The following is a 27126-nucleotide window of genomic DNA, read 5'->3' on the forward strand; positions in this document are numbered from 1 at the left end:
AAACTCAGCAACACAGTCAATAGGCAGCTTTCTTTAGGAGGGAGAAACATAGATTTGTTTCTGTGAATAATGTCAAACATTTCCTCAGGGAAGGGTGATAAAACAAAGGTATTAGACTCTATCCTTCTTGTTTCTGTTATTTTATCACAAGATTTTCATGTAAAGGAGAACTGAAAGATTTAAAAACAGATGAAGGCAGAAAGAGCAGAAAAGGCTGCATGTGCTGATACAAGAAAATGTCAGAGTTTAATTAGAAAGTGTGGCAGTGAGATATCGGGGCTTGTAATTATCACATCCTGCTCTAGTCTGCCCTCCAGCAGGCACTACACATGGTGCCATTAGGAAAGGTAAATTTAATAAAACGTTCACTCCCAAAGAAAATATGGGACTAATGTGGGTTGTGTGGAGTCTTCTTGCACTCCAGCATTGCCTCCAGGTAAAAGCTCAAACACTCATTAGTGGTTTGTATTGCACATTCACACGAAAAAAGAAAAAAGAGTTTTTCACAAATTAACGTTATGTTAAAGTTGTAGGTGCAATGATTTAAATAACCTGTCTACATAAATCCATAATTCTGTAGAGCAAATGAACATCTGGTACTATGCATTTTTAAATATATCAAATATAGTATATAATTATCAGAATATACAGTAACAGGATGTATTTCATAAAATTACACAAAGTTCTGATTGAAAAGCACACTGATTATTACTTTTATAAATGTCCCCCACCTGCATCACATTTAAGTCGACCTAGGAACATATTTTATAACTAGATTTGTAAAGTTTGTTGCGACAAACTTTGATGTTGGCTTTGACGATGCAAGTATTCACAAAGGCCGGTGCTTTTTGGAGGTGAGTGGACATAAGGGTCAGTGTTACTTTTGGAAGCAAGTAGACAGAAAGCTTGGGTGCCAAAACATTTGGAGATAAGTGGAGACAAGCATGTGATGTCATCCGAATACTCTTGAGGAAGTTCTCCTCATGTGCTGAGTGTTTTGATATGTCACAAGTCCATGTTGTGCTAATTTTTAATTTTCACGTGACATCACGTGACATCATCAGAATACCTGTGAGGAAGTTCCCCTCATTGTTCTGAGTGTTTTGATATGTCACATGTCCATATTGTAAAAAGTTTTTTGATTTTGCATATTTTGGGGGCGGGGCTGTGGCACAAACGAAAGGCCAGTCGGTACACCAGTTTAAAACTTTGTTCAGAGTATCACCCTAAAGGAGCTGGCCAAGTTTGGTGTAGATAGTTCGAAAGCTTGCCGAGTTATAAACCTCCAAAGTTTATAATGGGAGTCTATGGGAAAAAAGGCCAATTTGAGACCTGGTACCGGAAGTACCGGTACTCGGATCGCTTAGAAAAGTAACAACAACAAACTTCAGACCAGGGTCTACAACATATCCGAATTTAGTTCTTGTGGCTCGAAAGCCCTAGGAGGAGTTACTCTTTATAAATTTTTGTCTAAGCTTAAATTGGAAAACAGAATGTTGGCTTCTACAAAGCCAACATAATTATCTATTGATTGATTCATTGATTCATTGATTCATTCACTTCAGTAACTGTTTTGTCCTATTCAGAGTTGTGGTAGATCCCAGGAACATCTTCAATGAGATGCCAGTCCACTGCAGTGCTCAATGCATATGCACATTCATATGCTTATTCACACCTAGGGTCAATTTATCTTAATCAATCTGTCTACTTTCATGGTTTTAGGAGGTAGGAGAAAACCATGGAACCAAGCAGGATCCTTTTTGAAGTTGTGGAGAATATCTTGAGGGGAACAGAAACTCCACACAGACTGTAACCTGAGATCAGGATTACTGAAGCTACCTACTGCAGCATTGCAACCTATTATTACAATATTTCATTTATTTAAAAACAACACTTGTTTTTTTTTTAAGACCTGCTGTCGAAACACTTTCCTGTGTTTTAGTATAAAGATAAAAATAAAAAGTTCACTTACACTGCTAAAGCATTGATACTGTATTGTACAGTTCCTTGAGGATTTTGTGATTTTGCGACGGCATAAATAAACGTAAATTCAAGGAAACTCTACAATATTCTGAGGTTTTCCACAAAAATTGGCAAGACGCATGATGTGACATTCAGTCAAAGCCCTCTTCCATTTATCCACATCTCTAATATCATAAGATATTAGAATTCATTTTAAAAAAGGAAAAAGAAAATTACATATGTGGCTTGACAGGTAGTTACTTAAAAGTGCGTGCAATTTTGCCAGTTCAAATAGTCTGAAAAAAAGGACAAAAATGTCAGCAGGTTGCATCACGAATTAAAAGTTTTTTTTACTTCTTTTGCTGCACCAATCACAAAGAATGTCAGCAGGACTGACTGGAGACTCTTTTTAATAATGTTACCATAGAAATCATACAAAGATATAAAAGTCCTTGTGTATGATTTCATAATAAGCACATTAATAGGAATTTAACATTTGTCTTATAGGTTTAACACTAATGTCAGTTCTGCTCTTATAGAACATTACTTAATATTCTAACCAATCAGAAGTGAGACTGCACTGTGGTATAAGGCTTGTATAATGCACATTCTCACAGGTGCTATAGACATAGATAGGGTAAGCAGCCATGAGTCAAGCATCACCAACACAGCTCAGTGAGCATCCATCTTCAGAACACTCAGCCACCTCTGACAAATTACATGTGTAAAAAGTAATGAAAGTGCACTCTACATGATTAGCCATTTTGTTTGGCAGCTGTATTTTGACACACTGCAAAGCAAATGGGTAATTACCTTCACTCTACATCACATTTAACAAAAAGGACAGAGCACAAAGCATTTACACTAATTCTGTAGTTACTCAAAAAGCAAGTGATTTTGTGACACTGTCAAACCAAACGTATTCATTTAACATTAAAAGATTTGCACATTATATTTATGAATAAAATATTACCATTGATACCATTGATGCTAAAGAAGTAAAACAGAAAATATATCCTGCTCTTTTTATTGGAATAGGAGGGTGGTTTGGTGGCAAAGGCTGATCAAATGAGAGTGCACTCAGTTGTCTGTGTTTGTTGCCTTGGGCTATGGGAAATAAGAGTCAGATAGCTGTTTACAGGGATTAGATCGTGCTGCACTTCATGTGCCCCGTGACTGGCAAGGAAACATACATACAGAAAAACACAATACTGTTCTGCCACTAACCGGGACCAACCCACTTTTCTTTTTATTTTCAGTCTGCCTTTATGAAAATGGCATATGGGGAATTTGATGGAGCATATCAAGAGGTTGTTGAGGAGGGTTACAAAACTGATATTTATACACAAACCTCTTTGGTGGTGTGAAATAGCCACTAACCACATTTACTGATACCTTCGGCAGTCGGCCAGGTTACCCCCATAAATATGACCAACTCCAAACACGTCTCTGACGGTTTGTGGTTTATTATTACCATGGAATTGAATGTGAATATAATTAAATATTTATTTGTTGCTTCTTTCACTCAGAAGGACTAATGACCCTCAAAGATGCAATTGAAACACTAAACGCTCAATAGACAAAAAAAGAAAGAAAGAAACAAAACAAACAAAAAAAAAGAATTGAGGAGGATGAGGAATAATCGCCCAGCTGGGCGCGTGCTGCAATTACACCGTCTAACAATTATACACTGAAAGCGAACTGCTGAGCACAATGTGAGGAGGATGCTCAGAGAATCAATACATAATTGTGATAATTGTGTGCCTTGTGCCAGGGAACCTCTGTAACTTTCAGAAAAAGGAGAGAGAAAAAATGAATAAACAGTGAATGATTGATGAAGGACAGAGTGACGTTATTTCGTCATTGCTGTCATTTGTATGAAAATCCTGTGTGCTGAGTCTCCTCACCCAGAGGAGTGACCTTTTATAATAGAAATATATATTATACCATTTACTTAACTTTTCATTATTAGAAAATTTAAATCATAATTTAAATCTTTCTTCTGTGTTTAAATCCAGTATAAACATATTAAGGCCCATATTCAAAAATAATAATTGTTTTACAAATAAAACACTTTTATCATTTTAATCTAATTAAACTACACTAGACATTAGATAATTATCCCTTACTTTCGACGCATGTGTACGCATTTCAAGAAGACACCCAGAGAGAACTCTGACAAAAAAATGACAGTCTAACCCATATTGCCTGCTCTGAGGCTAAGATGAAAAGGTGGCACACTTTATCCTAATGTCAGTCTGTGTTTTATCTCATTTTATACCTCTGTCTCTCTTAATATGAGTTGAATGAAGCCCTTTTAGCGCAGAGAGCCCTAAGCCACATCAATGCTCTTTAGCATTTCTGCTGTGCACCCTGCAGCATGCTAACCCCTGCACATTCGAGAAGCTATTCTGTAGCTGCAGCAGTTACTAAAGCAGTAGTTCATGCGTCTGGTCTGCATACTGCACATCATGATAGGATCAGACTCAGAATGGCTTTATTTCACTGTGCACATGTGCAGTTACAATATACTTTGGTGCAAAGGTGCCGACATACAGGAACAACAACAAGATATAGTGTATACAAAGAGCACAACACAGAAGAGCATAACATTGGACATAAAATGGTTGGGCATTTGGTGCATTTGTCCTTGTCTAAGTCTTGTAATGAAACATCCTTACAGCCAATGGCTACAGCCATCTCAGCAGTTAAGGCTTTGTGTGATTAGAAGTTAGGGAATTCATGCCCCAGCACTGCAAAGTTATCACTGGTGGGCCCTTGAGCAAGGCTCTTAACCCTCTCAGCTCTGCATTATGGCTCTGACCCCAGCTTTCTAACAAGCTGGGATATGCAAAGAAAAATAATTGCACTCTAATATAATGTGTATGTGACAACTAAGAGCTTCAGGATTAGTTTTTACAGGTTTTGTCTGTTTGCTAGAATAAGGTGAATCATCAAGTGGTCTGAGTTACCCCTAAGGGGGTATGGGGGACAGCGTGGTAGGCATCCTTTGATCCTGTTACTCTCAGCTGGAGATAAAACTCAAATTAATGGTACAAGGAACTTGCAATGCTTTATTCAGAATCAAATTTGGCAGTCTGGATGGGAATGGATATTGAACTGCGAAAGTGACTGAATTTTCTATGGCCTTTAGACTTATGAGAGATGTTTTCATAATATGGGGGATCTATTTATTAACTAACACTGTTATAGTTACATTTTGGTTTAAAGACAGTCATTAATTTTAAAATTGGAAACTGTTCTAAAAATTCTAAAAATGTACTTTTTGTCTTATTAAACATAATCACAATGAATGTGAACTTGACTGAAAAGCAATATTTTAAAAAAGATAAAGACTTTTGTCAGTTCTTTTGTGATTTACTCTACTATATTTAATTTAATTACTTTAATTACCTTATAATTTAAAAATTTTTTTAGCTGTCAATGAATATATTTTACAGACACTTTTACAATAATTTTTAATGTATACATTTATTTACAGGATGATTAATTATAAGCAGATTGTGGTGATGTTTGTTATTAATATTTTGTTTAAAATAATCTCTTATTTGTCGGCGACTAATGGTATTTTAAGAACCAGAAACACTTAAATAAAAGTTAATTTCTTACTTTGTGTATCAAACAGCGCTCAATGACCGCAGATTAGTCACAATTTTTGCTCATCAATAACTGGAAAATGACAAAGGATGCAGCGCTAATGGGATTTAAATTTAAAAAAAAAAAAAAAGAGCAGGGGTGTGAGAGGCTATAAAGTGTTTGACGACGAAAATGAGGGGCTCTGGGTTTGACGTCAGTAAAGAGAAATAGACTGTATATATATGGGGCTTAGGTAGTCACTGATGGAAAAACACACGAGCGTTCTCGAGACATCTCCGAGTCTCTGAACAGCGAGATCACTAGAAACCGGGAATGCCAAATTCAACCAGTTCCACTTCGTCCACCAAAAGCATGAGAAGAGCCGGATCTGAACTGGAGCGTTCCGACTCCATCACGGTAAGTGCAGAAGCTCTTACCTTTACAACATGACAAAAAGTCATAGATTATTATGATTTACAGTTATTTTCAGAACAAGGCAGTGCATGCGTTACGCAGACGTGTTGAAAACTAACTCGTGCGCCATGCGCTTGTTCGCGCTTTGGAGATGCGCATCACTTCCAACCAAATCGCACAAGGTAAAATGGTCCAAAGGGAGAAAGCAAGAGAAAATAAGCCAAACACTATGCTGCCGTTGGACCGGGTTTCCCAAAAGAACCACATGACAGAAATTAGCATTAGATCACTGGATGATGAGAACTCTCTTCAAGTTAAGATCTTAACAAAAATCAGACAAACTGCGCGCCTTAAGTATGCATCTTTTACCTATATTTTTATATTTTGTACCTTTACATATTCACTCTAAAATATATGTATGTATTTTTTAATAATCTCTTTTTTTAAGTTACACTGATGTGGTACTTTAGTTTTTTAAGTTTCACTGAAGGTTAAAGGTGAAATTTAAAGATTACTGTGTTGGATAACCACTTTTTCAGACAGAAAACGTATTAGATTTGTTATCTTAAGCAACGTAAATACTTTCTATAAGCATGTCCCAGCAATCTCCCCAAGATCGCCGTCTGTGTGTGCTCCAGTCTCAGCCTCGCTTCGTGGGACGCAGGCAGAGTCTGATCGAGGACGCGCGGAAAGAGAGAGAAGCGGCGGAAGCAGCGGCTGAAGCGGCGGAGGCCAACGAACACATCGTGTTTCAGGAGGACGACGGAAAAGCACTGCTGAACCTTTTCTTCACCCTGAGAGCCTCCAAAAGTCCGGTCCTCTCTCGCATTCTCAAGGTCTTTGAGGTAGGAAAAGCGCAATATACGAATAAAACGGTCTCAGTCTATAATTTCTCTGGTCGGATTTGTGGTGCCATCAAGAGAACAGCTTTTGTGCCTGCTGTATATATCTTATGTTTATTATATTACCCATAAAAATAAATGAAGGCACACAACGGAACTTTAGAATAAAAAGAAAAGAAAAGGAAAAAAGATAAATGAAATTTCAACCTGTTGACATAAGTATGAATTATTCATTGAGTTAAAAGTGCATTATGAGTGATTTATGTATTTAAAAAACCCTTTAACTGAAATAATAACTAATGGTAAATGTTTACCAATGAAATGTAAGAGTAATAAATAATAATTGTATTAGTATTGGGGAAAAACCTAAACACATTTATGTATCTACTTTTAATAGGCGTCTTATAATTTATTTAGATTATACACATTCTGGTTTTATAAAACTAATTTAATTATTTTTCACCAGCCTCAAATATATGTATGCATATGCATGTAATCAGCTTTTCACACAAACAGTATAGAGAACATACAAGTGTTAATTTAAGTTATTATCACTCTTTGAAGCAATAAATGCTACTCATTTTATTCACAGACCTTTGAAGCCAAGATGCACCATCTTGAGACCAGAATGAGCCGTAATCCTAAAGACGGACCGCAGGACTTGGATTATTTTGTGCGCTGTGAAGTTAATCTATCGGATGTAAATACCCTTGTCAGTTCATTGAGAAGGGTTGCAGATGATGTCAGAACCACTAAAGAGATGAAATGTAAACTTTTTGCATGTCTATTCTATTACAGACTGTGTTTTATTGTTATACTTTTAGGGCTACAATTGAAATGCCTTGTGTCATAAACTTGTTTGGTTATTATATTCTCTTAAGTTCACTGGTTCCCAAAGAAAATTTCAGAACTGGATAAATGCCATCACCTGGTGACCAAATTTGATCCAGATTTGGATCAGGATCATCCAGTGAGTAAATTTACTTTTGTTATTTGTAATGATTGTTATGTCTCATTTAGCTCAAAGCTCATTTAAAAAGAGCTTTAGGTCAAATCTTTTCAAAATGTTCCTGTAGGGATTCACAGACCCTGTGTACAGAAAACGACGAAAACAGATTGGGGATATTGCTTTCAAATATAAGCAGTAAGTCAAGACCAGAACACGGCTACTGTCATACTATTGCCCTATTTTTTATGAATTTGATTCATTTACAAAAAAAAAAAAAATTGTATCTTTGCAGAGGGGAAACAATCCCTAGGGTGGAGTACACCCAAGAAGAAATTGAAACCTGGTATGTGTGGCTAAACTAATATTGAAGTCAAGACTGTGCCATAAAACATTCATGTATATGTTGTTTCTTCAGTGCTATGTATCTAGATAAAATGATTATGATTTTACCCCATGGCATACTGCATTAACTCAATCACTCAATCTGCCCTTTAAGCAAACTGGTTTACACAGTATAAATCAGGTCAACCTGCTAGACCATACATTATGTTAGGATGTTTTCTGTTTCTGTAATTTTTAAATTTGATATGAAAATTTAATAATAGCCCCACTGGTTTGCACCTGTGGCAAGAGAAGCGGCGGCTGTGAAGTCAAATGTTTTTGTAGGAATTACATACCTCATAATTTGACCTTGGAATCTAAATGCTGTGTGTGTGTTTGTGTGTGTGTTGACAGGCGAGAGGTCTACACTACCCTCAGAGATCTGTACACCACCCATGCGTGTAATGAGTATTTAGAGGCTTTTAGGCTGCTGGAGAAACACTGTGGCTATAGCCCTAATAGCATCCCTCAACTAGAGGATATTTCTTGTTTTTTGAAAGGTATTGAGCAGATTATCTTCACTTGTGAATTATCCTCAAAGTTACTTCATTTTTACTTCAAAGGACTTCATATTAGTCATGCAGCTCCATAGTAGAAATTGGAATATAAACTGTGGCAACACGTTTAAGGTAAAATTAAACGACTGAAATTACAGTTAAGTGCAGAAGTGTACAAAGTGTGTGCTTGAAATGGATTTTACAGATGTTCGTTCTTCATCACAAAACAAACATAAAAAAAAAAAAAAAAAAAAAAGTACAAAGAGCAGTCAAAGAAGCATATTAAAGCATAACAAATATTAAACAAATTATTCCTGGAAATTGAGATGCTTATAAAAAATACTTTTCTCTTGAATGTAGATTATGTTTTTGGTTGTTGTATGTTGTTGTATATATACATTTTAGGAGCAGTAGATTAGATAGAATAATATAACTATAAAGGAAGAGCAGGTGGTTCATTGGGTCATTGTTGGGGAGGCCTAGTGGTTAAGATGTTGGATTACCAATCTGGTGTATATAAGTTTGAATCTTCTGTCCAACAGGCTGCCACTGCAGGTCCCCTGAGCAAAGCCCTTAACCCTCAATCGCTCAGCTGTATAAAAATGACATTAAAAAAGATCACTGACATATTATCCACGGATATTTCTCTGTGTTATCAGAGCATACAGGGTTCCAGCTGAGGCCTGTGGCAGGTTTGCTGTCAGCACGAGACTTTCTGGCCAGTCTGGCATTCCGTGTGTTCCAGTGTACACAGTATATTCGCCATGCCTCTTCCCCCATGCACTCCCCTGAACCGTAAGAAGATTATAGTGCCTTCATATCATTTACTTCACATCATTAACTTATATGAATAAATACAAATGGAAACCTGAACATAATCATGTTTTGTTTGTAGGGACTGTGTGCATGAACTTCTGGGCCATGTTCCTATGCTGGCTGATAAATCATTTGCTCAGTTTTCCCAGGTAAATATATTATGCAATTTTTGGTGTCTTTTTTTTAAAATATACTATATTCTCAAAAGTAGGTTCCCCATCATAGGAAATAGGACTCATTGATGTATGACATGATGGCTTTAAAATTATGCCTGTTAAGCTGATGTATTCTTGATGTGAAGTTGTTCATTTCCTAAAGTAAAAGAGACTCGTTAAAAATTATGAATGATGTATAAATGAAATATGGGAAAGGAAACTATATTAAAAAACAGTAAATGCAACAAATAATTATACAAATCACCAAGGATTCTCAACGACAGTCTTCTTGTTTCACGTACATTCAAAGTCTTATTTTGCTTAGCAATTTTATTCTTTTTATACCACACCAATTTGATGATGGAACTAGATCTTATTAATTAAAGAATTTGCTTGTATGCATTTATACTTACTTTTATTGTAAAATCTTCTTAAAATGTACTATATGGCAAGCTTTATGTTCCCTGAACAATTGTTTGTCTTAAAATGACAAAAATGCAGCTTAGGTTACTGTGAACCTGCAATTTGCAAAGACTGGCTAAAAACATAAAACATTCATGTAAATTGTATAAACTTTGCATAACCCTTGCAGGCAGAACTATAGTCAGAGCTGCAGTTATAGAGAATGTATCCATATATATTTAATCTTTAAATAAATTAATGAAATTTGTATATAAAATATGAATCTTGGCCTCCTGACCTCTGGTCTAGAATACTTGCCTGTGTTTAAATGCATTTACTAGTCTTAACTACTTAACATTTACTTTAGATCCTGTGTAGCTTTTTTATCCTGGGTGGGAATCATTGATGTTAAAATCAATCATCAAATTAAAATCAAAATGTTAAACCTGCTAAAACATTCAAGACAAATTTTTCCTTTAAGTTCAAATGTTACTAAAGAAATATATGATACCAATAAACTAATAAGAATATCCTTGTATTTACTAAAATGTGTCTGTATTGTCACATAATTTTAATGGGGAACTAGATGCAAAGTGACTAAGAGCTCCTTCCTGGCCTCTGTAATGTCCGTGTGGATCTGATATGTCTGTATTTGCAGAACATTGGACTTGCCTCTCTTGGTGCATCAGAGGATGACATTGAGAAACTGTCAACAGTGAGTATTTTATTCCTCATAGAATAATTGATCTGTATTTTATAACCTCATGGAGCTAAGCTCTATATGTGCATTTTCAGCTTTACTGGTTCACAGTGGAGTTTGGATTGTGTAAGCAGGGAGACACATTGAAAGCTTATGGAGCAGGCCTTCTTTCATCCTACGGTGAGCTAGTAGTAAGTTGCCCTTTTCTTACAGTCCAACTGACTGTTGAATTCCTGTGATCGGCAGGTGATCAGAAGGTATTGAATAATTTTCTTTAACTCATGGTGTTAGCTGCAAGGCAAATCACAGGTTTATAATCAGTGTTATACATATTATAATCAGTTAAAGTTTCAAAATAAAGTTCACTTTATTTACTCCACATGTTTCCTACCAGCATGCACTTTCAGATGAGACGGAGAAACGAGAGTTTGACCCAGACACTGTAGCCGTGCAGCCATACCAAGATCAGAACTACCAGTCTGTCTATTTTGTGTCTGGGAGCTTTTCTGATGCTAAAGAAAAACTGAGGTAAAATAAACAAACAAACAAACAAACAAACAAACAAATAAATGAGTGTTGCAGTATTTAAAAAATATTAGGCAAGTTATATTAGGCTGTTTTTTATAAATTTAAATGTGCTTATTTTTATTGACAGAATGTATACGATGGGCATCAAGAGGCCATTTTCAGTGAGGTTTGACCCATACACAAACAGTATAGAAGTTCTTGACAACCCACTGAAGATCAGAGGAGGACTGGAGTTGGTGAAGGATGATCTGAAGGTCCTTACGGACGCCTTGAATGTATTGGCTTGAGTTTATTGCTTCATGCCACCTGCTGCCCTGATCCTCAGTGATTACTATATGGCATTTTCTTTTCATTGTATGTCATTGTGTGTATGTTTTTGTTAAAGGTGTTGCTTTTAAAATGCTCAGTGGCAACAAAATGACCTCATGCTGGAATTTGTTTCCAAAGACCTCACTGTATCACTCTATATATTATCCTTTAGGTAATGCTACTTTAAGTATTATCCTTGAGTTTTATTAAAAAATAAATCAATAAAATAAAATAATATATAATTATTATTAATAATATTATTATTAATAATAATAATAATAATAATAATAATAATAATAATAATAATAATAATAATAATAATAATAATGGTTTAAGTGCCACAGTGATGATGCTTTAGCTATTATTTGCAGGTGGATGCGTTTTTTGCATTGTGGTGGCTAAAATCAAACAGCATTTCTGCTTTACTTTCCATTGAGGAAATCAAATGCTGCTAATAAAACAACAGCATATATCAACAAGATATAAAATTAAACTATTTGAAATGGCTGACCACAAGTGTCTTATTGCTATCTTTCTAAAATATACAAAATAGTAACTGATTAAATTCTGAAATATACAATGTTTATGAATAAATATTGATGATCTCTGACACTGTTCCATGTGGAATATGCTAATACTATTATTTGACATACTGCAGACTATACATACTTTTACTGTTAACTGAAAACAAAACACCCTGAATGACTAAAATAATGCTCTAGAACTTAATACAGAATACTGTATCTTCTAAGGAGTTTTCTACATTAGGAGGAAAGTCCTCAAGTCTGTCCAGCTCTCACACCTCCAAAGCTGTACAATCTGCTCAAATAGATCAATATTCAAAGCTCCAGCTTTCATCTTAATACCACTGGCAATGCCACTGTACTTCTTACAGTATGTCACAGATCATTAAATAGCTGAAATCTTTGCTGTAACTCAGAGCAACTGTGTTTTATAGCTGCATTTCTTTCTGGAACTTTAAAGCCAGTGTTTGCTGTCTCCACTTCTAGACTGAATTTCTCATTAATATGAGAGTAAACATGGCTAGAAAATAGTGATTGAAAACAAAAGCTCTTGCTCATTTGTTTTAAGGTAAAGCTTGACCATTAACCCTCATAGTTGAGATTGCTGAACTACTATTGAATGTCATGTAACCATGCTAGCAATGCCTTGCCAATGTGGCACACACCCGTTATATTCTCAGAGCAATTAAGAAATTACAGTACCATTCAATAAATTAGCACCAGAAGATAATCACAAGTATTTCAGTAAAAACATATATACATTTGTGTCTAGAGTTAAAAACAACAGCAGCAGCAACAACAACAACAAAAAAGCAGAATTAAATACCAGAAATGCATGTAGAGTTTGCACTTCCCTTTTATTTCATTTAAACAATTTTTTTAATGCAAGCAAAAGTAGTTTTCTTCTAGCATGACACACAAATCTTCAGCTGTGAATGATTAATTGATAAAGCAGTCCATGAAACATGTTTGATTTACAGCCTTGTGCTTTCAATTTGCTACATTAATAGTGGCTTATTCATCAGCAATTTCTGTTTGTAATGAGGTTGGATCAGGACCCATACTGCAGTAAAAATATTTTTAAAGAAGATGGCAAAGTACAATTACAAAAAAGCAGCAAATGCAGAGTCGGACAAATAGACAGTAGGTCAGAAAAAGTCAAGAAAACAGTCCACATAGCAAACAAAACAAAAGGGCATATACAAAACAGAAAAAATCTAAAATACACAGGAACAGGTCATACACCAAGGCAGAACAATGGCAAATATCGTCGCTGTCGGGCGGAATCCTCGTATCTCCAAAACCGTTATTTTTCAGGAAATTAAAAAAACGCCGTACCTTGTCTGCAGTGCACAGGGTTTAGTCCGTGTTGCAGTGGATTGTCTTGCGCTAAATTCCTGTCCTAACGAGCACCAGAACTAGCGGGGGTCAAGATTTTTTTTTCTTTGAGCCCAGTGTTTTGAAGACATTTACCTCAGAAGACGTGTTGATTCATTGCAACTTTTCTTGTGGAGAAATATGCCACGAAGCTCTCCCGTGGAGTGAGGAAGAGGTGGACAGTTGAAGTGTCCAATGGAGTTATGAGATTTGTGCTCAAGCTATTTTCAAGACTTTAGATTGGTTAATAACTTGTAAAAATAACAGACCCACGTGGGGACTGACCAATAGCATCGATATGTGAAAAAATATGAAATTGACAAAATTTGGACATACGAGGTTTCCGCCCGACAGCGACGATATGCAAGGCTTTGCATTAAGTGAAAGAACTGACAATAGTTCATGGAAAGAAGCCGTGAAATCCAAAAAGGGCAAAAGGGTGCCGGGGTATGAGGAGTGGTTCCAGGAGGCTTGCAGGTAGTTAATGGGGTGTGTGAACTTGGGCACATGTAGAGCAGGCGTCAGCATACAGTAAGTTTTGACATCTGCGACTTGTGAGGGTCACCAGAAGGTATTGCAAAGAAGTTGTGTGGTACAATGAATACCTGGATGTCCAGTACTATGAGCATTGTGGACCCATTCCATGGTTTGTTGGTGAAGGGCGGTGGGCTAGTATATTGATGTACCCCAAGATGGTCAGTTTGTGTTGGAGGAATTCACACTTCTCTGCTTTAACGAAGAGGTCATGTTATAGCAGACAGTTCAAAACTATGCAGACATTTGAGATGTGGGTGCCATAGTCTTTTAAATAGATTAGGATGTCGTCAATGTAAATTATCACGCAGCAATTCAGGAGGTCTTTAAAAATTTCGTTCATGAACGGCAGGAAGACTGCTGGTGCATCTCCGGGTAATAATAGTGTCTCCTGGATGTCACAAATGCCCGGTAATCAATGCATGAATGAACCCAGCAGTTAGAACTTCCTCTATATACCCCTCCATTGATGTGTTGCAACACAGCAGGCTCAGGAATTGTTTAAAACAGCAAAGAGAATTGTGTTGACAGCTAAGAAACCATCTGTTAGCCCAGGATATATGTGGGTCATGGTCCTGAGACTAGGGAAATCCCAGAATTATCTGATTAGCCAATGACGAGGGGCTAATCATTGCAGTAACAGTAGCTATTGTTACAGTAGTGAATCTGGATGGGTAGGTGAAAACTGAAAAGGTAGGAGGGCAAGCTCACCTTGGTAGATTGTACAGGGGTTTTCCCAGGGCAGGTGGCACATTGATGTCCAGCTTGGATGCAGTAATAGCAGAACTGAAGGTGTGGACTGCGCTGTCCATCCTCAGGTGATGTCCGAATGCGGCCTATCTGCATGGGTTCAGGCGTAGCTCATCGTTAAACACCAGCCTGGATCCAATTTAGGCAAAGTATCCTTTAATGATACTTATTATAGTTTGTATAGTAATATAGTAAGTCTATTTATAATGATAGAGGTGATTTCTCTTCTCTGGCTCTCAACGAAGGCGGTCGCATTTTCTCTCCCTCTCCTCCCCTCTACTTTCCCTGCTTTGCTTCTTTCGTCTCGTCTACTGTCTTATACTTTGAGAGACTCTCTCCGCACTGCTCTCCAAACTAAAATATCATGGATTTGATAAACTGGTCTCTCAATGCAATTGACACCATCTTCTCGACGAGAAGCTTGGGTTCGGGGGAACCTGACTGCCCTGCCGGAACGTTTGCAGCTGGCTATACGATGGACGCGTGGGAGAGGTGGCGGGTCGTGTGTCTGGCGGCTCTTTCTGTGGAGGACATTGAAGATATCTACCTATTCGGAACCATGATAACAGGAGTTCTGCTGATTGGATTAGGCATTGCCCTGGTTTATCGAGAAATCAGAAAACGGTAACAGCTGTTCAAAATCTCCCAAAGCTGTCCGTCATGATCGATGCAGTGGGCAGAGCGGTCAGCACTGAGGCTGGGACTAATAACCGCATTATGGGTAACATCACGATGAAGCTCACTGCTTTGGATACTGTTTTGGTTAACATCATGGAGAAGCTCACTGCTTTGGAAAGAAAATCGGATCGATATGGAGACCAGAATGGACTAAGAGTGTAGTCGTGTAAATTGGAATGCGTCTACTCGCCCCAAGACTAAACAATCCCAATCTTATCTGCTTTCGGCTCCTCTCAACCAGCACTGGCCTCGGCCAAGGCCGCTGTTGGAACAACAATTCCCCCGGCAGAGCACTGCAGCGAGACGCTCTTGCGTTCCTTCCCCCACTTCTACAGACACCTGCTGATTGTTGACTCTCTTTGGGACTAATCAAGGTTGTCTCCATGGCAATTTGCTGTGTATCGCTATGACAATCTTGCGGACTGAGGCACACCAAGATTTGATGCCGGGAGCAACGACTCTCCAGGCCTACACTTACATACATACACACACACACACACATACATATATAAAGATATGCACTCACCCCCCACCCCCCATCCCACGCCTTCGCCGCTTTGTACCGCCAGTCTGACAAGCGGGTCTGTGACCAGCGCCGAAAGGCCGCAGGACCTGATGGCTGCTTGCCTGTGCTGGATTACCTCCACCCCCCACTCCCCTCCCCTGTTGCAAGTCATGTGTTTATGGCGTACTGTTTATGTGCTTATGTTGCTGAGGTGTTTTTTTCTTGTTCCCACACTGTACTCCCCACCGGAGGATAGTCTGGGGGTTGTTGTTTTTTTTCTCCTCCCTTCCCTCATGTTATGCTGTATCTCTTCTCAATCCCCTGTCTTCCTGTCCTGTCCTCCCCTTGTATTGTATGTATTGTATGTATGGGCAGGTTGATGGCTAATTTCGCTGGTACCTGTGACCAGTGACAATAAAGGCTACTACTACTACTACTACTACTACTACTAATGAGGATGGAGCAGGATCCATATTACGGTACACAGATTAATGAGGAAGGTAAATGCCAAAATGCCAGGCAAAGGCAGAGACAAGCAAACAGGCAGTAGATCAGAAAAGACGAAGAAAACAATATGTGTAGCAAACAAACCAAAACAGCAAAAATCCAGAATACACAAATACAGGTCACACACAAAGGCAAAACAATGGCAAATATGGTAGGCTTGGCGCACAGTAAAAGAACTGACAATACTCTAGGCAGACGTTTGTGAACTGGAAGTCTCAGAACTCGGGCAAGGGTTCCCTGCTGGATGGAAGGATAAATCTATGGCATTTTTATCTTTTTAATATCTTAATTACATTTGGATTTGAGAAAGACTATGTATGTCTCCTGATTACCTAATGATGCTTCCGTGATTTGAAGCAATGATACTATTACTTAGTGAGCTGCTGTTAATCTTCACCATTTATGTGTGCAAATGCAAACACCTCTATCATGCTTAATAAACCTCAATAAATTTCAATTACAAATGGCAGTTTTAACTTAATATAAATGTACAACTCTTGAATATTGCCACCAGATGGCAGCCTATTTGCATTTTCGTAAAATCGATGCTTCTTCAAATTAGCTCTAAATTCTAAGACCTTTGTCCTACTAAGATATCCAAATAAATGTTAGAACATCCTGGGTAAATCACTTCATTACAATCAGGAAAAGTAGAACTCTGTTATTTCAGTTAATGAATACTTTAATCTATGATTATATAAGAGATGACTTCACATCATTACTGACTGACTGACTGAATAACTGACTGAATGACTGTCTGATTGATTGTCTGACTGTCTAACTGACTAACTGTCAGACTGACTGACTAAATTCTTCACCCATGAGCACACAAGTTTTGTGCAGATCTAAACCTTGCATTTTCTCTGTGTGGTGCCTTTCATTCTCTCCCAAAGCTAAAAGAGAGATCAATGTGGCTAAAATAAATGATAGTGCAGCTCAATGAATGGGGCAGTGAATGATTTATGATATTATCCTTCAGACCTACAGGACTTCCTGTTTAACACAACTGATAGATGATATGAGAGCAAAGAGCAGAGGTTTAATGCCCTCTTAATGGGGCTTCCAGTAACTCAGCTCATTGATAATTTATGACAGAAGGACTACTCTTCAGGAGTAGCAATGTTCTTGAGCTCCAGGAGGGACGCTATTCTCCTTTTTATGCTCTTGTGACTTCTCTCAAAAATGGTACATTGGTCCTATTTAGCTACTGTATTCCAATATGACTAAAAGGAAAATGACAGTGATGCTAAGATATATATTACACTGTGCCAGTATGATGTACAATGTCCACAGCTGTTAGGTTCTCGTCTGATTACCCATAGCCCATAAACCTATGAAACCAAGTTCAGTCAGAAAAGGGCACAATGTAATTATGGCTTATTAAAAGATAGCTACATATATTCTATTAGACATTTGAGAAATTAATTGAGCACACAGAAGCAGGAGATCAAATGGTTTAACTCTTTACATGATGATCTTCTTATTAAAGCATAATATTGAATAAGTACTATGAATTAGATGAACTATAGCTTACAAGAATGTGAATCTAGACCTGCTAACGTTTCCTTTGAGTTTAAGGGGTTAATGAATCAGTCTGCCAACTGCAGCCAGTGTATTTCTACAAGTTGCTAACCATAACAGTGTACTTTAAATATTGGCTCGCTACATGGTCCAAAAATGAGATGTAAAAAAGCCGGGTGTAACTATGCACCAAAGATTTAAAACACTTTACTGATCAATATTCGGCAGGCGCCTACCATTAATAGTTGTTAAAAGCCGCAAGTCTGCATGTCTGTGTAGACAAATCTGTCATGTTTCCACTTTCCCTAGTTTTGTCAATATATTACATTGATTGTGTTTCTTTATGAAACATATAATAATAATAATAATAATAATAATAATAATAATAATAATAATAATAATAATAATAATGACAACAAATCATTAAAGACATTAAATATAATAACAACAGGTGTGATTGCGTGAGTGAATGAGTGTGTGTGTGCCCTGCAATGGGTTGGCACTCCGTCCAGGGTGTATCCTGCCTTGATGCCCGATGACGCCTGAGATAGGCACAGGCTCCCCGTGACCCGAGGTAGTTCGGATAAGCGGTAGAAAATGAATGAATGAATGAATAATAACAACAGCACCACCACCACCACCACCACCACCACCAACAACAACAACAACAACAACAACAACAACAACAACAACAACAATAATAATAATAATAATAATAATAATAATAATAATAATAATAATGGGGAGCACGGTGGCTTAGTGGTTAGCACGTTCGCCTCACACCTCCAGGGTCGGGGTTCGATTCCCGCCTCCACCTTGTGTGTGTGGAGTTTGCATGTTCTCCCCGTGCCTCGGGGGTTTCCTCCGGGTGCTCCGGTTTCCTCACCCGGTCCAAAGACATGCATGGTAGGTTGATTGGCATCTCTGGAAAATTGTCCCTAGTGTGTGATTGCGTGAGTGAATGAGAGTGTGTGTGTGTGCCCTGTGATGGGTTGGCACTCCATCCAGGGTGTATCCTGCCTTGATGCCCGATGACGCCTGAGATAGGCACAGGCTCCCCATGACCCAAGGTAGTTCGGATAAGCGGTAGAAAATGAATGAAATGAATAATAATAATAATAATAATAATAATAATAATAATAATAATAATAATTATTATTATTATTATTATAATAATAAAGATAATAACTATTATCGTTATTATTATTATTAGTAGTAGTAGTATAGGAATAAGAAATGATGCATTTACTGTGTTGTTTGAACATTATGTTTGTGTGTGTGTGTGTGTGTGTGTGTGTGTGTGTGTGTGTTGGGGGGTCTCTGTGGCACCATTACAGGCATCAATAGAAAACAGTTTTACTATGTGGTCTCTCTACCTTTCCTACGTTTAAGAGTGTAGTGAAGAGTCCAGGCTGAACTCTGGCTCCCACAGTCTATGAGAATTTGATGCATCTAGCATTCACAGGAAATATACAGCATTGAGAGGCCAGCTATTATTTCAGACTTAACCATTCCCACAAACCGGCCGTGTCGACTAATGGCTGTAATTACTTTGCCTGCTGATGGATGACATTTCCAGGTATAACGTAATTCAATCACACCAATTCGAGTTCAATTCTGATCCTGTTAATTCCTCAATATCCCCTCTCAGCGCAGCACTCAGGCCGTAACTGAGTTAGCAGCATATAACAGGCACTATATACGCGAGGATCAATAAGACAGGTAGACAGCGGAGGAAATGAGAGCATACGAAGCAGCGCGCCAGCCGTTAAGACGCGCGCTCCTGCTCCACTGTTCGCGTTTGCGCAGTAAGATCCCCGACGAGGAGGGATGCTGTGGGCGGGGCAAGACAGCATAGAAGGCGGGCCTTGCTATATAATACTTCACTCTGAGAACTTTTTGCCTGTCGCCTGGATTTGGGGACAGAGTCACACACATGCATACATCTCTACAGTACAATCTGGGAAAACTACCTGTTTTTTCCTACCAAATACGACGAATTCTTTTTCTATTTCCGTTTTTTTGTTCTGACATGGAGCAAGAACACAACCTCAGTTACCATTCTGTTTGCCACAGTTGCATGAGGAGAGACAGTGGCATCAATAAGGTAATATGGACATTTAAACTGTTCTTTTTAATGGCTGGAACTAAAAAACCTGCAGTATTTACTGATGCAACTCTGCCAACTGTTTAAGAGATTACAATCATGTGCTGATATAATCAACATCTTACACGGGCTTAAATAACGTTTCGTCCGATTATGTAAGTTTTATTGTGTGCTTATGTTATAACTGATCTTAGTGCGTCTCTTGGTCAAAATAACGAGCGTTAACGGCAAAAGCTGATCAGCACTAGGGGGCGCTATATGGTGCAAACATGGCACTTATATGCTGAGTCTGGACAGACAACTTGAGTTATTGAGTGGTTAGCAACTTGTGAAGAGTTGTGCAAGATAGGTACTGGGAGATAAAACTGGGTTTTTGGCCTGCACAAGCAGTTCTTCCTTCAGCTGTCTAATCATCATGGAGGAGGTATTGCTTTTGTAATAAATATGTGTGTGTGTGTGAGTGAGAGTAAAAGAGAGAGAGAGAGAGAGAGAGAGAGAGAGAGAGAGAGAGAGAGTGTGTGTGGCGGTGAGAGGAGAGAGAGATAAAGAGAGAGAGTGAGAGGGATAAAGAGAGAGAGAGAGTGTGTGTGTGTGTGTGAGAGAGTGTGAGTGAGGGAGAGAGAGAGAGAGAGAGAGAGAGAGAGAGAGAGAGAGAGAGAGAGTTTGTGTGTGTGTGTGTGTGTGTGTGAGAGAGAGAGAGAGAGAGAGAGAGAGAGAGAGAGAGAGAGAGAGAGAGAGAGACTGAATATCAATTAAAATATGTGTCAGAAAGATGTGGAGATTAATGACAGGTGGTGGAAGTTTACGCATGGCTGTATTCCGACATACTTTAAGGAAATATATAAGAGGTCTGGAGCTGAAACAAGCTGACAAGCACATGTTTAAAATCGTTGAAAATGTTTTCGTTCCTGACTGTACGACTTGCATTGTCTCCGCAGGGCCGAAAGCTGTGCTCGTCCAGTCAGATGCTCGTATGCACGCTTGTTTTATCCCTCTGCCTGTTTCAAATGGCTGCAGCAGAGACGCTGTGCGGCGGAGAATTGGTGGATGCGCTGCAGTTCGTGTGCGAAGACAGAGGCTTCTATTTCAGTAAGTACTTCAGCATGCCATTTCTTTCTTTTTTCAATCTCGAAAGCTAGAATTTGGAGTGTTTGGGGCGATGCGTCAGCGCGTCTAGGTCGGAAATCTCTGCTACAAGTACGCTTCCGCGCGCACGGTTCCAAGATTGACATTGAAAAACATTTTAAAATCACTATTACATGTCCTCCTAAATTAGAAACGGTAACTAAATTATGACAGCTGCACGCTTGAAGTCATTATTAAAATAGTTATTATTAAAACAGCGCCGTTGGATGAGGAGGCCAAGCTGGCGACACTGAGCGCGCACTTGCTGACTGGGCGCATTCTCTGCTCCATATCTCTGATTACATATGAAAGGGACGCGCACAGTTAAGTGGCCCACAATGGCGCGCCTGTTTACTCGCGCATTCCGAGAGAGAAAGTAATAGCACCCAAGTGACATTCCGTTCACCTCTCGAGTAGTTTTCCCAGCAACATGTTGCTAGTAGAGGTAGAGATAGAAGTATAAATACATTGCTTTGATGCCAGACTATAAAAATGACAGATACTGATATTGTAGGCAAATAGTGACACACTATATATATACACGTGTGTGTGTCATGTTAATAGTCTGGCATCAAAGCAAGGTATTTATACTTCTATCTCTACCTCTACTAGCAACGTGTTTTATATTATTATATATGTGTCAATACATATGAATATGTGTGTATGCCTGTGTCCCACTATTTGACTACAGTATCAGTATCTGTCACGTTAATAGTCTGGCATCAAAGCAAGGTATTTGTATATAGGTATCTCTCTCTCTCTCTCTCTCTCTGTATATATACAGTATGCATAAAGAAAGAAAGAGAGAATATTTTTGCCATGCCTTTTTGCTTCAAACACTTTATGAAATGTCTTTTCTACCACACACATTGACAAAACAGAGCTTTGTGTTCTCTTTTGGCCACAGAAGCATAATTTCCCAAAGAGATCATTATCTAATTTAGGCCAGGACAGTTTCTTCCCCTTCATCCAGTTCCACTTTCCCTCATGTCATGGTTCCTGTCCTACTATCAGTTCCTATCTTTTATCCCTTTGGAATGTAAGGAGACGGAAACTAATTATCGAGGGTACATCTTATCAGATTTCCTGCTCTTCGTTGTCACGTGTGACTTCCCTCTCTTTAATGTTGGGTTTTCCTAATCCATCCTGCCCCCTCACCTTTTGTGCTCACTCTTTATCTGTTTTGCTCTGTTTGCCAAGATAGCAAGAGACAAGGCCAAATGGTGTCCGCCATTTTTAATATTTACTCATCACAACATGATTCTGGCCTTCAACCTGATCGTGTTTTGCCCCTGAGCCTGCCTATGATGCTTATGTGGAAATGTGATGGATGTATTCATGTATGTTTATGTATTCACTCTTAGGAATTTCAAATGACTCGATTAGACATCGTAACAAGATTAGCGTGGGCAAATAGAAGATTAAACAGAGTTCTTTGTATGCCACCGACCTCTGTATTTCATTCTGATTGTTACACTGTATGATAGAACTGTCACATGTTCACAGGTCCGAGCTTCTGTTACACACTAATTACGTTAGTAAGCATTTAGATTAGATATAGGATTCCCTTTTATTCTATCAGATAATTGATCTGCATTGTTGGTGTCCACAGGTAGGCCAATAAGCAGGTCGAATAGCCGACGTTCTCAAAACCGTGGGATTGTCGAGGAGTGTTGTTTTAGGAGTTGTGATCTTACACTATTGGAACAGTACTGTGCCAAGCCAGCCAAGTCAGAGAGGGACGTCTCAGCCACTTCCCTTCAGGTCATACCTGTGATGCCAGCATTAAAACAGGTATGTTAGCCACCATGTGAAACAACAGTTTTGTGCTATCACATTTAGCATCAACAACAATGTGTTTGCACAGTAGCTATATCTATGTGCTCCTTTGAAAGAGCTGACAAAGTGGAAAATGATGCAAGACCTGAAATAGAGGTCATGTTGAGGGTTTTTCAGGGAGATTGTTTACCTCTGAAGTAGTGACTCCATAGAAGTTTTGTATGGAAATACAGTATTATATGATATAATTAAACTAACAACATAACTATTACACTGAAGAAGACTTTTTTTTATTTGTTTCTTTTGTGTCAGGTATAACGATTTGTGATAAAGTAGTAGTGTAAGCTGACACATCCAAATTGTGTGAATTTCCTTGTCTGCTGGGAAGAGAAGCATTTGGACAGATTTCTTAATTTCTGTTTAAACTTGCTCAGGAGCAGTGGTGCTTTTATAAACAATAATAGTTTGTGGATCTGTTGATCTACACTCAATAATAAACATAATCATGGTCATGACTGTTTTTGTGTCTGTACAGAATGCCCCAAGAAAGCATGTCACTGTAAAATATTCCAGCATTGGAGTCTGGCAACAAAATGCAGCCCAGAGACTACGAAGAGGCATCCCAGCTATCCTGAGATCGAGAAAGTTCCGCCCTCAGGCAGAGAAGAAAAAGAGCCAGGAACAGGCCAATGTCCACAAACGTCTTATCACACTTCCCAGCAAACGCCCTCCCTTATGGCATCCCACAGAAGACTACGTAAGACACAAGTGAAGACAGGACAGTTTGCACAGCGTTACAAGAGTAGAGGATCATAGCTTTGTATCTGGCTTAATTTCTGTGATGGTCCTCTACATCCTGCCTCCCTCTCTCACACATAAATGTTTGAAATCTTCCAGTCCTTACTTTTGCTGTTTTGTTCATCAACACAGACAAACGAGACTGAAATAAGGATGGAAGATGACAGTTTGGGTGACTGAAGATCAGGTGGATGCTAAAAATAATAAAGAGGCGCAAAGGAAATATATACGATGAAAGAGATACATGGCTTGCAAGAGTCAATGGACAGTCATCTCGGAGGACCTCAGACCTGCATGGACAATAAGCATTCAACAACATTCTCCCATGGCAGAAGTATATCTTCACAGTTAATCCGTATCATTATTATTTACTTTGCACCGCTCACTATAAAGGGACATCCACACTGTTAAGGAATTGTTTTGTAAAAAATTAGATTCCTGTTCCAGCACCTTCTAATCACAAACAAAAAAGCAGAAAAGTGTCTGCAAATTGCACATTGCCACGGATTACGTCAGAGTTCTTGTTGAGTAAATAAAGGCACTATTTTTTTACGGACAATAAACGTGTAGCTCAAAAAAATGTCATGGTGCTAGCGTTGTGAATGGACTCAAAGGAAAGGAGGTTTGAAAAGCACGTTTTTTTGTTCTTCAAATAATTATTAAGCTTTCCGTTTTAAGGAAAGTGACTTACAAAGAGGTAAAATGAGCATATCGGTTGTGGCAATGTGTGAAGAGGGTGCCACTGTGTATGGACATGTCTGGTATCAAAATGTGTAACAGTCGTGCCGTGCCCCCCTTGCTTCAGTTCTCACCGCACTCAACTGAAGGAGCTGTGTGTGAGGACACGGAAAGGGTGATGCTCAGGCCTGGACTGCACATAGCCCTGGTCTTGCACTGCAGGAAGTGGGAGTAAAGGGACTTGGAATAAGTGGGATGTTTTTTTAACCTTCTGTTTTCTTTTCAAGAAGATGTTTAAAAAAAAGGTAAATCAAAACCTGTTCAGTCTCTGGTACCATGATGTTCCTGTTGATGCAAAATTGACTTTTTTGGTCCTTTACGTTGAGATGTTACTTTACTGTTCTGAAGAAAGGCACAAATATTATTTCAAAGGGAATAAATACGCAATAATTTCAACTAACATTTATTTTTAAATTTGTATCAGTAGTATTCACATGCTTTTGCCTGAAAACAGATACTTGAATATATAAATTGTAAAATATATATATATATATATATATATATATATATATATATATATATATATATATATATATATATATATATATATATATATATATATATATATATACACTTAGTTTCCAGGGACATCATGTTATATTCTTTTAGTCTGAGCTGTATCTTGCATAATGAGCCGCCAAGCTTTTTGTTTGTTTGTTTGTTTAAGTACAAATATGGGCACTGTATAAAGGCATTATTTATTTTGTTATAAAATATATATATGAAAATTGGTCCAAATACAGTAATATACATAGCACTGATGCTCAACTGATGGAATTTATTTTATATGCTCTCCTTTTCCCATTGTACCTGTACTGCCTTTTTTGTAGATGCTTTGTACCAAAAATATTCCTTACTCCTTTTGGTTTGCCACTGAGCTTTTTCAGCTATTTTAAAATGAATATTTAAACAGCAGAAGTACCCTGGACTGCTTAGGCATGTTGTCACAAAAATAGACACATACTCGGAACACTCTTCATTTCACTTCTAGCTTCTCTCACATGGCTTTTTGGTCTGCCAAATGGATTTCTGTTATTAAAAATACTCATGCTTGACATATTACACTTCTATATGCAGTGACAATAATGAAAACAGTAGTTTTGGTCTAAAGGCGATGGTGATGTCATTACCGGCAATTTTTGGTTTTCATTAAAGAATAAATATATATTCAGTTTAGGTAAAAATAGTAAGTGACCACTTCATATATCAGCTCTGAGTGGTGTTTTGAGTCCAGCGGCTGGATGGAGATGTAATATTCTTTGACACCAATCTGTAACTGTGAATTTTAGTCACAGATGTGTGTAAAGTGCAGTTTCTATGAATGCAGTGAATCTCCTGACAGCTGAAGTGCTCATCCTCTTGATGTTCACTGAAGAGGTGATGCTTATTCATCATAACTGTGGCCACTCACAGGGGGCCTAAATTTTATTCTCTTTCTCCATACCATACAACAATAATTAAATATGACAAAAATTTATAGAAATCTATATTCATTTTTAAAAGGCTTCCATAACAAACCATTAAAACAGATTTAAAACTCAGGTAGAAAACAAATGTTTCTGAAAGTCAAGAGTTGAGTCAGAATGTATTTGGGATTTGGGACTATCAATAATTGACAATAATTAACAAATTTCTTAATAAAATATTTATCACACATTGGGATGGAGTAAAATGAGGCCAGTACTTTTACTGAATACAACGTCATAGTATCATAACCTGAACAAATTAATATAACACTTTGCCACTACATTCCTTACTGTCTTTATATCCTTATCCTTAGTTGTTTAATTAAACAGTGCAATTATTATTATTATTATTATTATTATTATTATTATTATTATTATTATTATTATTATTATTATTATTTTCCTACTTTCTGTGAGGACTGCATCCACTCTTTTGTTTGAACAGATATCTATTTGAACATGAAGGTAAAACATATCGAAACATAGAAGGATCTTTGGGCCGTCCACATCCATGAAAACATGCTATAGCTCACTCAGCCTGTGTGTACGTTTATTGACTTAACCTCTGCACGCTAGAATGTCCAAAATGCACATTTCATGTACTTTCATTTTTACTATCAATAAAGAAAACATTTTATGAAATACACTTTGCTTTTGTAGACATTTTGGTGTATGCATGGCTGTTTTCTTTCTCCTTTTTAACTGTCCCAAGATTCCCTCTAATAATCGTATAACAAATACTCACAGTAGATTATGTGAGAGTATGATAGTGACAGAAATTGCATTTAAAATGTTAGTAAACCTGCAGTTTTGCAAAAAAGCTTTCAAGAAATGTTTGACCTCCAATTCAACAGCTTCAGAGATTTAATTAAGAAGAAATGAACTTTTGTAAGTTTGAAGACATTATATATACATTCATACCATTTGAGCTTAATTTGGTGCAAAGCTCTACAGATCAGGTTCTAATTAACATGCCTTTTTAAAACATGGAACTGTATTTTAATATTTTGTTGCATGTGTTGATGCCCTTTGGAGACCCCACCCAATGCTGACCAATCATACAATATTAATTTCCTGACATCAACAGATTAAATGCAACAGACATATTTATGTAATCTATAAAAATAATTGAACAAACAACTCAGATATTGGTGACACTCTCAAA

The 27126-nt window shown here is 37.8% G+C and overlaps 2 protein-coding genes across 2 annotated transcripts; both read left to right on the forward strand.

The window, feature by feature from the left end:
* The first annotated feature begins 5840 nt into the window (after positions 1-5840).
* th (tyrosine hydroxylase) lies at positions 5841-11530 on the forward strand. The gene is made up of 13 exons (XM_060886675.1): positions 5841-5976; positions 6612-6818; positions 7408-7582; positions 7697-7785; positions 7892-7959; positions 8057-8107; positions 8500-8645; positions 9302-9437; positions 9538-9607; positions 10674-10730; positions 10811-10906; positions 11110-11243; positions 11371-11530. Exons 1-13 carry the CDS (start codon positions 5893-5895, stop codon positions 11528-11530), a joined length of 1473 nt encoding a protein of 490 aa, XP_060742658.1. The 5' UTR covers positions 5841-5892.
* An 8318-nt stretch (positions 11531-19848) lies between these two features.
* Positions 19849-26607, forward strand: igf2b (insulin-like growth factor 2b). Its single transcript, XM_060886401.1, has 4 exons — positions 19849-20055; positions 20994-21144; positions 22793-22974; positions 23495-26607. The coding sequence occupies exons 1-4, from the start codon at positions 19885-19887 to the stop codon at positions 23729-23731; spliced, it is 741 nt and encodes a 246-aa protein (XP_060742384.1). The 5' UTR covers positions 19849-19884; the 3' UTR covers positions 23732-26607.
* The last annotated feature ends 519 nt before the right edge of the window (positions 26608-27126 follow it).

Source organism: Tachysurus vachellii, chromosome 14 (assembly GCF_030014155.1).
Source record: "Tachysurus vachellii isolate PV-2020 chromosome 14, HZAU_Pvac_v1, whole genome shotgun sequence".
Lineage (NCBI taxonomy): Eukaryota > Metazoa > Chordata > Actinopteri > Siluriformes > Bagridae > Tachysurus > Tachysurus vachellii.